The following is a 15,868-nucleotide window of genomic DNA, read 5'->3' on the forward strand; positions in this document are numbered from 1 at the left end:
ATCAGTGGAAAGGGATCTTTGGCTTATCTCCTCTAAAGGAAAGAACTCAGTTTCAGGACACAAGAATCCTGGATTTAAATTTCTCACCCTGACAGCAAGAAAAACAAAACCAAAAAAATAACTATCTGATACCCTTAACCTGTCTGATTTCAGTTGCCTCATGTGTAAAATGGGAATAAAGCTACCTTTTTTTCCTGACCCATATACTTTCTTGCCTTCCCTTCAAGGCTATGTTGCTTGACTCCTGTATTGCACTCTACCTGTGTTCCAGGACACTCTCGGGGCATTTGTGTCTGCTGTTCTGATGGAGATGTGGACAGTAATAGGTGCACTCCTTTCAAAGAAGAAGTCATATACTTCCAACTCCACCTGTAAACAAACAATTGCTTATGAACCACACATTGACCATTTATAATATAAAATACCATTATTTCTGGGCTATACACCACGGATGGAGGCAAAACTGATTCAGGTTTCTGCTGTTGCCTGATCTCATTTTTGACAACCTAATCTCACTTTTTCAGGCTGTAGGTCTTGTTCCTTAGTTTATCAATGTTTTTAACTTTTCCTCTCTGTGAAAGAAGTTCTTAACCCACAATAAGCAAATATGCTAGACATGTTTCCCTGCATTTGCTCAGAAGACTATGTCAGTCCAGCATCAGACTACTAGAGCCTCTCTCAAAGCAGTGGTTCTCCACTGGCGGAGCCTCTTCAATGACTCTATGAATACCAAATAGGCTAGCAGTTTTGTCTCTCTTCCTTCTTACCTCATAATGTCTCCTCTCAGAATGGCTGCTGTTTGGTGGCTGATAGGCAATTTGCATGTCACTTAGGTCTTTCCAGCTGAAGGAGGACACCGGTCTGGTGTGATCCCACAGATGAGTCACATAGCCTTGGAGCGGGGCTTTAGTAATGTTGAACACCAGCAAGGGTTTGGGGGTCTCATCCTCTTCACAGTCCAGAACTGATGTAGTCAAAGAGGTCAGGATGAACTGATCCACTTCCAGAATAAACATGGCCATGAATGCAGCCCTTGGAATCTGATTAGGGATGCCAGCTCTGATATAGACGGGTAACCACACACTCTCTGACTTTTGAAGGAGAAAGAAAAGATGAAGGGGGAAACAATATAAATGATGTTATAAAATCAGGGTAAATAGTATGATATTTAACACAAATTTCCTTCACGCCAGCCTAAATATGTGTCTTTTACTGGTGGAGCACACGGAGAACTAATGCTGGGCTCATACCTTAGGAAGCTCAGTGGCCAGAGGCAGAAGAATAATGGTATCTGTGCTGGGATCAGTCTCTAGTCCCTGTTTGCGGCAGGAAGGAATATACGAGTGCTCTCTTGTGGAGCAAATGGGACAGAGGGTTGGTCTAGGGTCATCCTGGACCCTGACCTTTAGGGTGCCTCTGTGAGAAATCAAAGAATCTGAGCAGAAAGAACCTGGAAGTGGAAATCATATCCTAGGAGTGTCAGGAGGAACTGCAATTGACCAATAAGGCTAGAAATGTACTCTCCCAAGATGAGAGGCCTTCGCAGTGGGGGATCTCCAGAGGAACCATGAAATTGCCCAGAGACTAAGAAGCAGCTTGAAACATCTGCCAGACTCAGAGAGCATGAAGTCATATTCCATCAGTGCCTGATCCAATAAGACCTCTCTCTCCAAACTTCTCCAAACCACCCACCCCCCAGCCTGGAAATTCAGAAACTAGTCAGCAAGGCTCAAAGAAAGAGAGAAACAGAAGAAGACAACCCCACCCCCTTCTCACTGCATGATTTATAAAGACAAAGGAGTGATATGCTGAGACAGCATAGAGTTTACACTACTTAGTCTGTACGAGCCATTGAAAAACATTTGAAGATTTACAATTTAAACAAGAATGGGGAAATTACAGTATGAAAGGACTGGTGCCGAACAATAAGACCTATTAAACCTAGAGTTAAGCCTAAATAAATGTTATCTGAAACATACTAACAAAATGGATACAAATGTCAAAAGAGTGTACTTGAAATAAAAGATGATGCAAGCAATCATAAGGTATAAAAATGATAAACTGGAACTAAAGTTGCAGATTATATTAACCAAGTCTGCTAGTGAGTAATTGCAGTGAGAAAGGATAAATAGGATCAATCCTCATAATATATAGGAAGGAGGCAAAAGACTTCATTTTTTACTTTAAATGTTAAAAATATAGGTTAAAGAATTTTTTAAATTTAGAAATAAATTTGAAAGTGGGATAAAGATTTTTCAAATAAGTAAAGATAAAGTCTGAGAAAATATAAACTAGAGTGCAAGATAATTTCTTTTAACTAGCAAGAATGCAGAAAACAAGATGATAGGAAAAAACCCACAGATATCCATTATTACAGAAATATAGCCTATATTCTCTTGTTCAAGACAAATATTCTGAAATTTAAATATCCAATTATATCTGCCTTACCAGAAAGGCACTTAAAATTATATACAAAGATTAAAAGTAAAAGGATGATCCTAACTTATCATGTAAAGTTTGCAGTTGTAACCTTAAGAATTTCAAAGAGAGATGAATTCAAGGCAAGAAACATTAAAAAGGACAGTGTGGGCAGTTGACAGTGATAAAATGTACAAGACAAAGATTCTTATAAGCATCACTATATTTAATACTATTCTGGCCAAACCAGTGGAGAAAAGAGTAGAAAAAAGAGGAATAATTATTGAAAAAGAAAGGAAAAAATTATCATCATTAGTGAAAGATGTAATTATGGTCTTTAAATGCCCAAAGAATTGAAAAAATTTTAGAATACTTGAATTCAAGAAAGAAACCAGACAAAAGAAGATTAGTCTAAGAAATAGCTCTCCTATCTATCATCGGTAACCAATGAGAAGAAATAGTGGAGGAAAAGAAGACTAGTCATAATAATTTTACAAAAACAAATTGTCTAGGACTGGACTTAAGTGTGCACAACTGACATGAAGAAAACTACAAACTTTACAGAAACATATCAAATATCATTTGTCTCGATGAAGTTAGATAACTTTTGTCTGGATGAGACAACTCAATATGGAAATGTTCCAATATTCCAATTCTTCCCAAAATAATTTATAGTTTTAATCCAATCCTGATAAAAAATATTTAGGGGCTTTTTTAAAAAACTAACATAAATATTTAATTACTTGCCTAGAAATAAGAATAGGTGAGAATGGATAAGAAAATTTTGAAGAGGAAGGACTCATGGCTATGAGGAAGGACTTGCCTGTAAAATGTTAAAGTCTATTATATAGACCTTTTATATTTAGAATAATATGGTACTGGCACAAGAATAGGTAGGCAAATCTAAGGAACAAAAGAGCTAGCCTTGAAATAGACACATAATATCTTTCTATACAACAGAAGACTCATCTAAAAACATGTCCATTATTCAACAAATAGTGTTGAAAATTTTGGCTACTTGGAAAAAACTGTTCTGTGTTTCACAATATGATAAAATTCATTTCAGGCAGAATAAAAAGGCAAATATAAACAGGAAAATGTTTTTAAATCTATAAGAAATTACGGGTGAACAGTCATTTAGTCACTTGATGAGGAAGGACTATACCAGCATAAAAATTAAAAAATAGCAAGATACAAAACTTCAAATATAGTATAAATTCAGTTCCATAAACTAACTCTGGTGTGCAAGCCTCCCCACTCACTCTGTGTGTTTGTTTGTGTATGTGTGTGTAAGGGTGTATATATATAAAAATGGTGGAAATACCCCTAGTTTTGTTTTCTTATTTTTCTTTCTGTGCTTTTAAAAAAAAATCCTCTGCTGTTGAGCATATTACTTTTATATCTGTTTGTGACATGCCAAATTGACTATGGAATAGGTTAATTCTAAGTAATACAGGAAGGTCATTTTAAAGGGGAAACTCCTAATAAAACTGATCTGAAAACATAAAACCCTTTATCAATATACAGAGGAAAAAGAAGAAAAATCAATTAGGAAGAAAAATGGCTCTAATTTTTTTTTACAGATACAAAAAAGCATTAAAAGGGAAAGGAGTTTGACCTCAAAACAAACAGAAGACACACACTAGTCGTTAAGAGACGTAGAGTTTAGTCTTGACTCAGCCAAGCATGTATAGTCAAGGTTCGCGAGGTTCACAATTTCTCTGGCTACCACTATAAAACAAGGGGCTTGGGCTAAGCCAATTATTTCCAAACCTGGCTCATGATCAGTTTTTTCACTAGCAAAATATGTATAGAGGTTATTACGTGTCCAACTTTGTGCCAAGTGCTTTGTAAGCATTATCTCATTTAATCCTCTCAATAAGAAGTAAGTACTACCATGCCCATTTTAAGATTTTTAAAATGAGGCATAAAGTACAAAGTCACACAGCTAGTTAACATTTGAACCCAGGCAACCTGGGCCCAAAGTCATGCTCTTAACTGTTAATGTTAGACTCAAATCTATTCTTTCAAAGCTCCCCAAGTGATTTACCTGATCAGTTTGACCAGACTACCTCACGGTTTTTCCAAATCTCAATTATAAAATTCTATAATCCTGTTTTACTCATTTCCTTATCATTCCGTGTTTTATTAATTCCTGTGGTAATAATGTTCAATATTTGACTGGGTCTGTTAGGAGAAATCCTAGTGAGAAGTCAGCCTGTGAAAGACGGAGGTCTTCCACAAATGTCATCTCAGATCATCTTAAATCAGCACAAAATCTGAGCTGTTTCAGCAGGTACATAATCACCCCAGCTTCCCAAATAAACAAGTTACAGCATACATGAATTAAGAGAATAGCATGTCAAATCTCTTATATAGGCTGATTTCACTTTCTGTCATCGTTTCCATGGGAAGAGATCAAAGGAAAGAAAGGGCAGGAGAATGTAAAAGAGATTGGAAGATGCAGGAAGCCCTTGGGGGGCTGTCTCCTTGACAACCCGGTCCTCCAACTCGAAGTCTGAAAGAGTGAAAATGATATCATCTGCTACAGCCATAAAAGTAGGACTGAGCTCCCCCTCTCTCCCAGATTCCTGTGGCCTTGCAGAGTGGGTGGGTGGACCCTCTGATTTCCTCTAACAGATGAAAGGAGGTTCTAATAAAGGAGTAAATGAAGCATCAAAGAGTAGGAGTTACAAACGCAGAAATGGGAATCTGAAGAATACTGAAGGGAACGGGAGAAGAAAGTTAGCATGTAACCTGACCCAGGTCCTTTCTAAGCTGCTTCAGTGATGATAGAGCTACAAGAGAGCCAGAGAAGGGAAACTATGTACTGATATTATATACAAAAGCTACTGTTTCAAGCACGTACTGGCAGAACAAGTCTGCAGTTCGCTGAGCTGTTCTACCCACAACCATACAGGAACCAGCACGAGCGCCCCCATGGAACTGACTTTCTTGCTGTGGATCAGCTGGGGACACAGACACATAACCCCACAGACTCTACCTTGTATATGATTTTACTCCTGCTATCTGTGAGGTCCAGTCGGATGGAGATGTAATCAATGTGCGGAGAAGGGGGACTCAGATGTTGATATCGAAGCCCCGACAGCAAGAACTCCTCACAGTTCACTTTGAGACTTCCTATTTTCTTCAGTCCCAGGGGACATCTGCCACCAGGACACTTCAGTTCTGTTCCCAGTTCTAGAATGTACAGCAGTGAATTAAGAGAGTCACTTGTACATTAATGATTCTGAAGTTTAAAAACCCATCCTCCCTCCCATGGGTACTCATTCCCTCTCACTGCCCAAAGACTACTCACATGTACCCTCCAATCATTCACTGAGTAGGTTGTCATTTTCTTGAAAACCTGTCATTGCCTTTACTGAAAAGAACAGTTGACCAATTATCCAATCAGGTTCTTAACCACCAAAAGTGACCAAGAGAAAAAATATATAAAATGCATTTTCTGGTGCTGGACCATCTTTGACTAATAGGCTCATTGTAGGCCTTCCACTGTCCTGCTCTGGTCTTCCTTTACAGCATCCACTTCCATGGTACCATCATGCCATCTCTGCTAGAATATTCTACTCACTGAAATTCACTCCCCTTTGTGCTTGTCACACACTCAAATTCTGAAAACCTTTTCAGGTCGACTTAATCTTTCTACTAAACCTTTCTTCAAATATTCATTGACCACCTGAGCCAACCTGCTGTCTCCCACTGAAAACCACAGTCATCTCTCCAATACATAGTCTTTTGTCTCTGTCCAACTGCATTTTTCACTCCTGCACAGTATATGATACTCACAGGCCACTTATTTTTCTAGTGGCCTTTTGCACATTTCCCTGATGTACAAAATGGGTATCCTACTTCCTACCCTGTGAAGGCTGTGAAGACCAAATGAGATAACTTATTGTACATGCTTTCAGCTATAAATTTCTGTCCAAATTCAAGGTATTACTGTGATCATGATTTTCCCTTATATTTTTTGCTCTTCCCACAGTGCCTAGAACACTATCATGCATCTAGGAGGTGCCCAAAATGTGATAATTAAATGAATAACAGAAAGAACGTTATCCATTAACTTTTCCTGATTTAAACCATGGCTGCTGCCCACCAGCTCTACCTCAAACCTGCTCCAAGTCTAGTAATACTTAGTAAATTCACCAGCTACTTTTGCTACCACTGCCATTGCTACCTACTATTTTTTTTTTTTTTTTTTTTTTTTTTTTTTTTGCGGTACGCGGGCCTCTTACTGTTGTGGCCTCTCCCGTTGCGGAGCACAGACTCCGGACGCGCAGGCTCGGCGGCCATGACTTACGGGCCCAGCCGCTCCGCGGCATGTGGGATCCTCCCGGACCGGGGCACGAACCTGTGTCCCCTGCATCGGCAGGCGGACTGTCAACCACTGCGCCACCAGGGAAGCCCTGCTACCTACTATTAATAATAACAGCTGACAGTTACTGAGCACTTGCTATGAGCCAGATACTGTGTTAAGCACTTTGTGTGTGTGTGTGTGATCTCATTCACTCCCATCTTTATACAATCCTATGGAACAGCCACTATCCTTGTCTGTTTTACAGAGACTTAGGTTAAATAATTCGCCTAAAAGCACACAGGGAATAAATAGCAGAGGCAGTTTTCAAGCCCGGGTTTTTCCAATTCCAAAGTCTACACTCTTAACCACTAACTTACATTTTTCAACCAGCTACAAATTATATTAAGTAAAAATCTTTGTCATGGTAGAAGATGACCATTTACAGATCTGTCAGCTTTAGTAACATCCAGATAAGTATTAAAACATATCATACGAGACTCAGGGAAAAAACTGTGTGGCTGATCTCCACGAGGTTCTTCCGGCCAGGGCTCCACCACAACCAGCTGGCCATGAGCTGGCAGCCGAGTTCCCACAGGGTCCAGCCTGACTGTACACTCCAGACTAGCCGTCCTCTCATAATCAAACCTGAGCAGGTTTTTATCAATGGCTCGGGACAGGCCATAGAATTCAGACACCTCCAGTACATTGTCACTCATACGGATGATGTTACAGTCTGGTTCCAGGAGATAGACCCGCAGGATAAAGGTTTCCGTGAAGGTGTCTGTCTCAGTCAATCTGTGGACAGAACAGAGCAAAGGCAATATTATTGGTGCCCAGGTACTTCCGATATTGTGTACTAACTTGGCTGGAAGCTTAAAGATTGGCTTTCACACAATCAGTGTATCAGGTAGAGTGTGGATTTTATTTTACACTCTACTCCCAACCTCTCTCTTCTTTTCCCTTCTTCTCCTTACCTTGGTGACAACTCCTCTTTCTGTTACTTCCCTTTCCAATGACCCTTCTTTTAACACCTGCTCTCATATCCATCATTGATACTGGTACTTAATGACCGCTATGAGCTCAGAGTCCCTTCTCTAGCATGTGTGCAACTTGAGAATATCCAGCATGTATAATTCATGGATTGACTTTTAATTCAGGAGTGAGGGGGCGAGGGGTTTCTGAAGCATCAAGGCCTTTTTGCTCTTCAGAAATGCCACTACATGAATAGTAATTTACAGTCTAGTTGGGGTGCTCTGCTCAGCGCCTGGCATATAAAGGGTATTCAGTGATGGTATTACCTCTATTCCTTTCATTCCCTTAATGACTATGTTTTCTGGATACTTACAGAGACTAGCAGATATGGGTTGTCACTCTTTACTGAAGGGAGAAAATTAATGGGTGATGGGTATGTATCAATAATGCAGCTCCTAACTGATGTGCGTTCACGATGGCCCGGGCAGATACTAAACTCTTTATGAAGAGTATATCATTCAGTCTTCACAGGAATCTATCATAAGTGTTGTTAATCCCATTTTACAGATAAGGAAACAGGCACAGGGAGGTCAAGTAGCTTGCCAAAAGGGCTAGAGACAAGGTAAGAGGGTAATAAACATGCTCTCTGGTTTTCTGCCTCCAACTCCTCTGAATATTCTATTCTAAATCCTCAAGACCAGGGAACTTGACAGGTCCTCTAACTCTGCCCTTCATGTGTGCTCCTCTACCCTCCCCATCCCTCAGAAACTCAAGGAAGAAAGAAGTAGGAACAGCTAGAATTCATTAGCTTTTCCAGCCCTTCCCAGCAAGCTCTTTGAAGCTAATTTGTTTTTTAACTTTAAAGTCTTAGGAAAATCAAACAGCCTTGTATGCTGATTGCATCGCTTCCTAAGGAACCCTTTGGTGCCATCGCATTTCCTGAGTACAGCATTTGGTGCACCCCTCTCTTTCGGCACCTGTCATTCTGAATCACAGTTAGCGACCCATCTTTTGCATGAGACCATGAGAACCAGTCTATGTCTCCTCATGTTTTTGTTTCCTAAGTCTAGCATGGGCCTAACCTGTAGCAGATGATCATAAGTGTTTATAGGATGATTCACTGTGCTACAAAACTCTAGACTCATATTAGTCTAGTACTTAAGGGAAATTCATGCTGCCGTATTTTAGCCAAATACTCTTAAAAGCAACAAAAACCAAGTAAAAAACTATATAAGGCCTACTCCACCTACACTGAATTCTCAGTTGCTTCTATAAAGTGAGCAATACCATAACCATGAGCTTGTATTTTTTTTAACATCTTTATTGGAGTATAATTGCTTTACAATGGTGCGTTAGTTTCTGCTGTATAACAAAGTGAATCAGTTATACGTCTACATATATCCCCATATCCCCTCCCTCTTGAGTCTCCCTCCCACCCTCCCTACCCCACCCCTCTAGGTGGTCACAAAGCACCAAGCTGATCTCCCTGTGCCATGTAATTTTAAATTAACTTTTTATTTAGATATAATTCACAGACCCTAAAATTTACCTTTTTAAAGTTTATAATTCAGTGGTTTCTAGTATATTCATAAGGTTATGCAACCATCATGCTCCCTAATTCCAGAACATTTTTATGACCCCCCCACCATAAAAATCCACACCCATGAGCATTCACTCCCCATTCACCCCTTCCTCAACAGCTGGCAACCACTAATCCACTTTGTCTTTATGGATTTGCCTTTTCTAGGCATATCATATAAATGAAATTACACAATATGTGACCTTTTGTGTCAGACTTCTTTCACTTAGCATAATGTTTTCAAGGTTCATCCATGTTGTAGCATGCATCAGTACTTCATTCCTTTTTATGGCTGAATAATATTCCATTGTATGGATATACCACATCATGTTTACATATGCATCAGTTAGATTGTTTCAACTTTTTGGCATTTATGAAACATGCTGCAGTGAACATTTGTGTATAAATTTTTGTGTAAACATATCTTTTATTTCTCTTATGTATATATGTATATTTAGGAGTAGAACTGCTGGGTCATATGGTCGACACTTTGTCCAACTCTATAATTGATTTTTTGAACCTTTTTAAAATATAATATGTTGAAAAATAGAAGATATTGCACTTCTAATAAATAAGCAGTTGATAATCAAAAAGAAGAATTTCATTCACTTTTGGAATATATTTTCCTCCTAATTCTCATTAAAAATTTGTAGTTTATAATCTCCATTTTTTATCATAAGTGGGGAATTAAATGACCAGAGATACCCATACAAGAACTCTAAAGGGAAACAGGAGAGGGCTAATAATTTGCCACAGAAATGCCCCAAGGAAGATGATATAAATAAAAGTAACTGAAAGGTTGCTACAATTCTTGCCTCACCCACTCAGGTCTCCAGTTCCTACTGCAAATTACTTGTATGAAATCTAGTAACTCCCATCATAATAATATCTATCCAAAGAAAAAGAAGTACACAGAGTGGTTATCTGCTAAGGAATGAACAATGCTTCTATGCTGCTTACCTGTAAAGTCTAAGCTTCACTGTGTCTTCATCAAGAATTGGGCAACCGTTGTGAGTATACTTTACTTCATTGGGAAGGAAATGGCAGTCAAAGACCTAGTTCACATGAAGAAATGGATACACATCTGTGAGAAAACTGGTACATTTTTTAATTTTTCCAGCAGTAAAGTACTGCCTGAAGAAATTATGGTCTCTTAGCATTGTGTGTGTGTGTGTGTGTGTGTGTGTGTGTGTGTGTGTGTGTTTTAACCATCACCACCTCTACCCACCCCCATGCCTATGACCATCCTGCTTATATAGCTGTGTTTTGCTTTGAGAATATCTAAATTATGAAAATCCAAGCAGATCAGGCAGATAAATTAAGCAGTGATTATCTCTAAATAACTATCTTTTTCCAGTGTATAGTACATTTAAAATATGGTTCCATTTTTCAAAATGTTATTTACCCACACCATAGCAACTGAGTCAGAGAGGTCTACCTCTGTGTATGTAGAAACAGGCATGCATTACCCCACATACAAACACGCTGTATTAGCTCTGTATTTTTTTCTTCTCCTTTTATTGCTTTCCTTTCCGAATAGTGTTTTTATGTTTAAAAATGAAGCCACTTACTACAGACACTATTGTGGTCGATCAGAGCCAAACACGACCCACAGATGTTTCTCATTTACTTGCAAAAGACTGCTTTTATTAGTAATGTAATAGCAGAAATGACTGATGAGACAAATAACAATGTCAAGGCAATTTTCTCTATTCAAACAAAATTATAATTAACTGTATCACCTCACTCAGAACTACTAAGGATTGCTAATTGTTATATTCTGGGAGTCATAGTTTTTAAAAGAAGAGTTTTCTCTTCCATTCACACCATGACCCTCATTATGCCCGATCTGACTTGGTAGAGTTCTAAGAAATACCCTCGAGGTATTCACATATCATCATTGTTGAGTTCATGCTATTTAGCCTGTACCTTGTTACAGCCTCAAACATTTACAAACAACATAATCCTCCCTGAGAAGACTTTCTCACTAATACAAATGATCGTTTCCTACAGACATCTTTGGTTCCTCTTTTTAATTGACAACAAGGAAGGAGATAAAGGAAAGACCTTTCCCATATCATTGACAGATAGTCACTGTAACAAAGAGACAATCTGCTTTGTTAAAAGAAACATCTGTTTTATGTTTCATAATATGTTTTCCTTTTATAAAAGGTGACAACCATAATTCCATAAATTTACTAACTAAAACAAAGGAGAGCTAAATCCTTTTCTAATTACTGTCTAGCTTTGTTTTTTTCCACTTCAACTGCTTTTCAATTACAATTTATAATTAAATTGTCACACATTCCTAACTCATTACTCACTTTAATGACAGCAAACTGGTTTAAACTAGAGGTATTTTCTTACTTCTGCATTTCCTATTCAAAAGAGTGAGCTCAGTGCTAAACGGGGGTGCTTTTCCACCCAGGAAATTTCTTGCTTTGGGTCAGGGGTGAGAAGTACTGTGAGTGGGTAAGTCTTGTCCTAAAACATGAGGAAAACATATTGCCATCAACCTTCTCTAATTGACTATCTCGAGAAGGTTATCGAGACAGAAGGTACTCGTGTGCACCAAGTGAAATCCCTTTCCAAATAACCAATAGGAAAATGAACCTGTTGGTCCTATGACAAACTTCAGTAATGGAATGAAAACACTGACTGAACAGATGTTAAACAAAACATTTTCTGTACAACTCACATGAAACGGTTCATTACACAGCAGGGTGCTGTTAATACTGTCATCTCGCTAGGAATGGGCCCAAATAAGCCTGCTTTCAACTTACTAGTAAGCTCTATTAAAGAGTAATGTTTAGGATGTGTGTGTGTGTGTGTGTGTGTGTCTGTGTGTCTGTGTGCGCATAGTTGGCTTGGCTATGCGTGGCTGTGTTTAATTTCAAAAACTCCATAAGAAATCAATCCCTGGGGAGAACTGCACCAACCTGAATTTACAGCTACATATTTGCAAAAAAGCAGTTTTCACTTAGGGATTTTGTTTTTGTTGAAATTATCATAATGAAAAAATAGGATCACCAAGTGGTTTGAGAAACAAAGTTTTCCGGACATACAGATTGCACGATAGTACCCAGTTCTCATATTTGACCAAAAGGCAACGAAACTCCACATTTTAATGGACTCCTTTCCACAGAATAACTGTTAGCAGCTATATATCACATATTTACTTTAGATGATATAAATCTGTTTGAGATGTCAGATGTACCTCTGGATAGACATACACTAAACATTATCTTTTAATCAGCACATTAGAGGACCCTTTGGGGATGTTTGGAGCCCTGCCCCTTTGCCTTGCAATGCAGACTTCCCTAAATCAGACAGATATGTTGTTTCTGTTCCACATTGTCTTTCTAGTAATGGATTTTTGCCAGAAAATCAGAGAAAGTTTGAAAATGAGACAACTTAGAGATCTATCACAACACTTGATCCTTGTGACCAAATAAATGTTTTACCTAGTTCTAGTCATGTGGATCCCTTTTTGCTCTCCAGTGCCTCAGAGCTGGCCACATAGTGAAGACTACTAAAATATCACTGAAAATGATGATATTTTTCATTACTCTCATAGAAAGTGCTATATGAAGCACTTCAGAAGTCATAGGCTATTTGGGATGGGGAGAGGATATCCCCAGAGGCTGGTTTAAGTAACAGGAGATCTTCCCCAAAATGCTTTCTAAGGAGGGAGAATCTGGTGAATAGTAGGCCTTTGGTTTTGCATGCTTGGGGCCAGAGCTTAATACAGCTGGACCATAGATTACCCCAGTGCGCTACAAGGAGGAATTTTTCCTCTCTTCTTATCTCACAAAATATATTCAGCCTTACTTCTAAATAAATGTTGCACACATTTTCTTAATATGTTGATTGGAAGGGTTACCAAATTATCAGTTCATCAGTCTTTATAAGGCATCCACCTTTTTCCATATAGCCCTGGGTCTCTGCTCTATCAGGGATCCCAGACATCTAGGATTCGGGTCCTATTTTGCTGCTCCCCAAAACTCCAAGGATTTGCTTTTGACCCCCGTGCCTGTAGTTAGGGCCTGCTGCTGAGCCTATTCGTGTCACCTACTCATCGCATTTAGTGCATTGGGCCTCCAGACATGAGCTATCCCAGGCGTCTCCTTTATCCCTAACTTATAGGTGCCAATCAAACACACTTTCCAGCATAAGTTATGTTGGGTGAAAGTGGGGAGATGTTGCACTTACCACACAAATGGGAAAACCAGGGTGACCTGGGTCCATGAGCACATACTAACATTTTTTAGATGCCCATCTGAAGCTCATTGACTGACAAAAGAAAAACTCACAGGAAACCGGAGGGAGACATTTAGTCACAGTCACATGAGCCATACTCCCAATGTGAGAGCCTGCCATAGCATTCTGATGTGTTTCAGAATCAGACTATAACTGTAATGGAAGTAAAGGAAATGTCTAGAGATGTCAACTTGAGCTAGCATCTATCTCAGTCTCTTTAGTTCATCTTTATGACATCTAACACCACTTTTGAATAAGCCGATAGAATAGTGTTTTAGCCAAATAGAGAGGAAGAACATTAATGCTCACAGTTCAGCAAACAGAAATGCTGTATTTTGCTAGGAGCAGCAGCCATACCCAGCATTGAATATTCTGAAAACTGTTTGCCTTGAGAAGAAAGTTAAACCACAGTAGGAACAAGTAATAAGACCAGAAGCAATTTTCTATTGTGTATAAAGATAAGCTCTCTAAGCAAATGTATGATAATACAGACTTTCCTAAACCCAATGAATTAGAGGGTAACTCCACCCTACAAAAGGATTGAGCACAGAACACCCTTAAATGACAAGGTCTCCATGGTAGTGATTAAAGGGAAAAAAAAATTTTATGAAGACATTTTTGAAGAACAATGAATATTTAAAATGAAGTGTCTTCATGTATCGTTTCCAGATCTCTTCCCTTACTCAAGGGAACGTTCAAGGGATGGTAATAGATTAAAACGTCTTCGTGTTTAACTTCTGCTATTCTGCAGTCACAAATGTGTCCTAAAGATGTCCTGAAACCCTGATATCTTAACCAAAGGCACTCTGGCCATGGGTGAGATAATTTGGGGGCAGGAATAGTCCCATAAAGACTGACCATATCACACCACACAGGAGACTGCCCACTCCAACCCATTTTCATTCTCTCTCGCTCTCGTTTACTTCTCTCTCTCTCTCTCCCCCTCGCTGTTTTTTTCTCTCTCTCCCCTAAGATTCTCATAGAGTGGCCATGTACCTAAAATAAGATGTGATTCCCTTACCATTATGCCTTTTCCTGGCTGATTAGCTGTTTTATAAGGTCAAAGAGCTGGTAATATTTACACAAGATTTCGTCAATAAGAGAAGATAAATTGGAAAGACTTGTCAATTTGGTGCATTACTAATTTTAAAAATGCATCCATCCATATCTGTTCGAACCAGCCTTCCTCCAGAGGGGTTGACATAAATAGGAGTAACTCCTGTTGGTTTCAAGGCTGTAATCCACAGTCACCCAAGAACATTCAAAAAACACGTTTGACCAATCTCAAATCATTACGTCGTACACCTGAAACTAACATTATATGTCATTATACCTCAAAAAAAAATTTTTTAACAGGTTTCACCTTGCATAGAAAAAACAGTGCAGTATTATGCCCGCTAACTGCAACTTCACCGTTTCAAATTTGAACACCTTACAACACTCACCTCTGGTAGCTTGAAAGAAGAGCTTGATCCCTCTCTCTCTCTCTCTCTCCCTCCCTCCCTTTCCCTCCCTCCCTTTCCCTCCCTCCCTTTCCCTCAAAAACACATTATCACACACTCTCATTCATACACACTACTAAATAGCAAATCTCAGATATGACCTACCTGTGGAGTGAGTTTCCCAACCCTCTGGGTTATTGGTTCATTCATCACAACTTCCACTTTGCAGACATCTTTCTCTTTGGGGATGGCGAACTTCAGGTCATCCTGAGACAGGAAGGCGGAGCTGCCCTTCATCACCCTGACCCCTCGGTTAACACGGATGAGGGTGGGGCTGGCCCAGCCCGGGAGCAGCCTGAGCAGCAGCAGCAGGGCACCGAGCCCACCCCAGCGTAGAGAGCTCATGCCGACAGGGGCCAACTCGATTCCATCCACCAGTGAAATCCCTTCAACAAAGGAGGGCTTCTGTGCCTTCTCCGGGGCTGTCAGCTCATAGTCCAAGGGGCAGGGCAAGGGGTCCCGACAATGTGCCCCAAGATCTTAACACGTCCCTTTCATTTCAAACTCAGACAAGGAGGTCTTTCAGGCAGTCCCAGACTTTTAATAAAACTCGCTGATCACTCCTGACAACGCCCGGCAAGATTAATGTGCCTCCCAAGTGCTTTTTTAATCCTGCAAATGGGACGAGGAGTTGGAGGAAAGTGAGAGAGAAACAAAAAGGTTTATGTGGCTTATTCAAAAGACCCCCACCGACAAAGGAATCTTTCAACCAGCCTGTAATTTCAGCTAAATTAAAAACAAATAAACTAACTTGACCTCCAGGGGCAACTGAAAGGCAATGCAGCCATTTCATTCCCCGGCGGTAACTCCTGCTTCCGG

At 39.5% G+C, this 15,868-nt stretch overlaps 1 protein-coding gene across 4 annotated transcripts in view; it reads right to left on the reverse strand.

Annotated features, from left to right (window-relative positions):
• FREM1 (FRAS1 related extracellular matrix 1) overlaps nucleotides 1–15,868 on the reverse strand; it is a 167,660-nt gene that overhangs the window by 136,588 nt on the left and 15,204 nt on the right. For 3 of the 4 annotated variants that reach the window (XM_024760474.1, XM_024760472.1, XM_024760473.1), the window contains exons 2-7: nucleotides 15,155–15,661; nucleotides 10,248–10,342; nucleotides 7,230–7,531; nucleotides 5,423–5,619; nucleotides 768–1,091; nucleotides 261–369 (exon numbers count right to left, since the gene is read on the reverse strand). In XM_024760474.1, the coding sequence (XP_024616242.1) occupies nucleotides 261–369; nucleotides 768–1,091; nucleotides 5,423–5,619; nucleotides 7,230–7,531; nucleotides 10,248–10,342; nucleotides 15,155–15,394 (1,267 nt within the window). In that variant the 5' untranslated portion in view covers nucleotides 15,395–15,661. Of the gene's footprint in view, nucleotides 1–260; nucleotides 370–767; nucleotides 1,092–5,422; nucleotides 5,620–7,229; nucleotides 7,532–10,247; nucleotides 10,343–15,154; nucleotides 15,662–15,868 lie in introns of those variants that run through there. The other variant, XM_024760475.1, reaches the window with a different exon arrangement.

This window comes from Neophocaena asiaeorientalis, unplaced genomic scaffold, assembly GCF_003031525.2.
Source record: "Neophocaena asiaeorientalis asiaeorientalis breed wild unplaced genomic scaffold, Neophocaena_asiaeorientalis_V1.1 scaffold174, whole genome shotgun sequence".
Classification (NCBI taxonomy): Eukaryota; Metazoa; Chordata; class Mammalia; order Artiodactyla; family Phocoenidae; genus Neophocaena; species Neophocaena asiaeorientalis.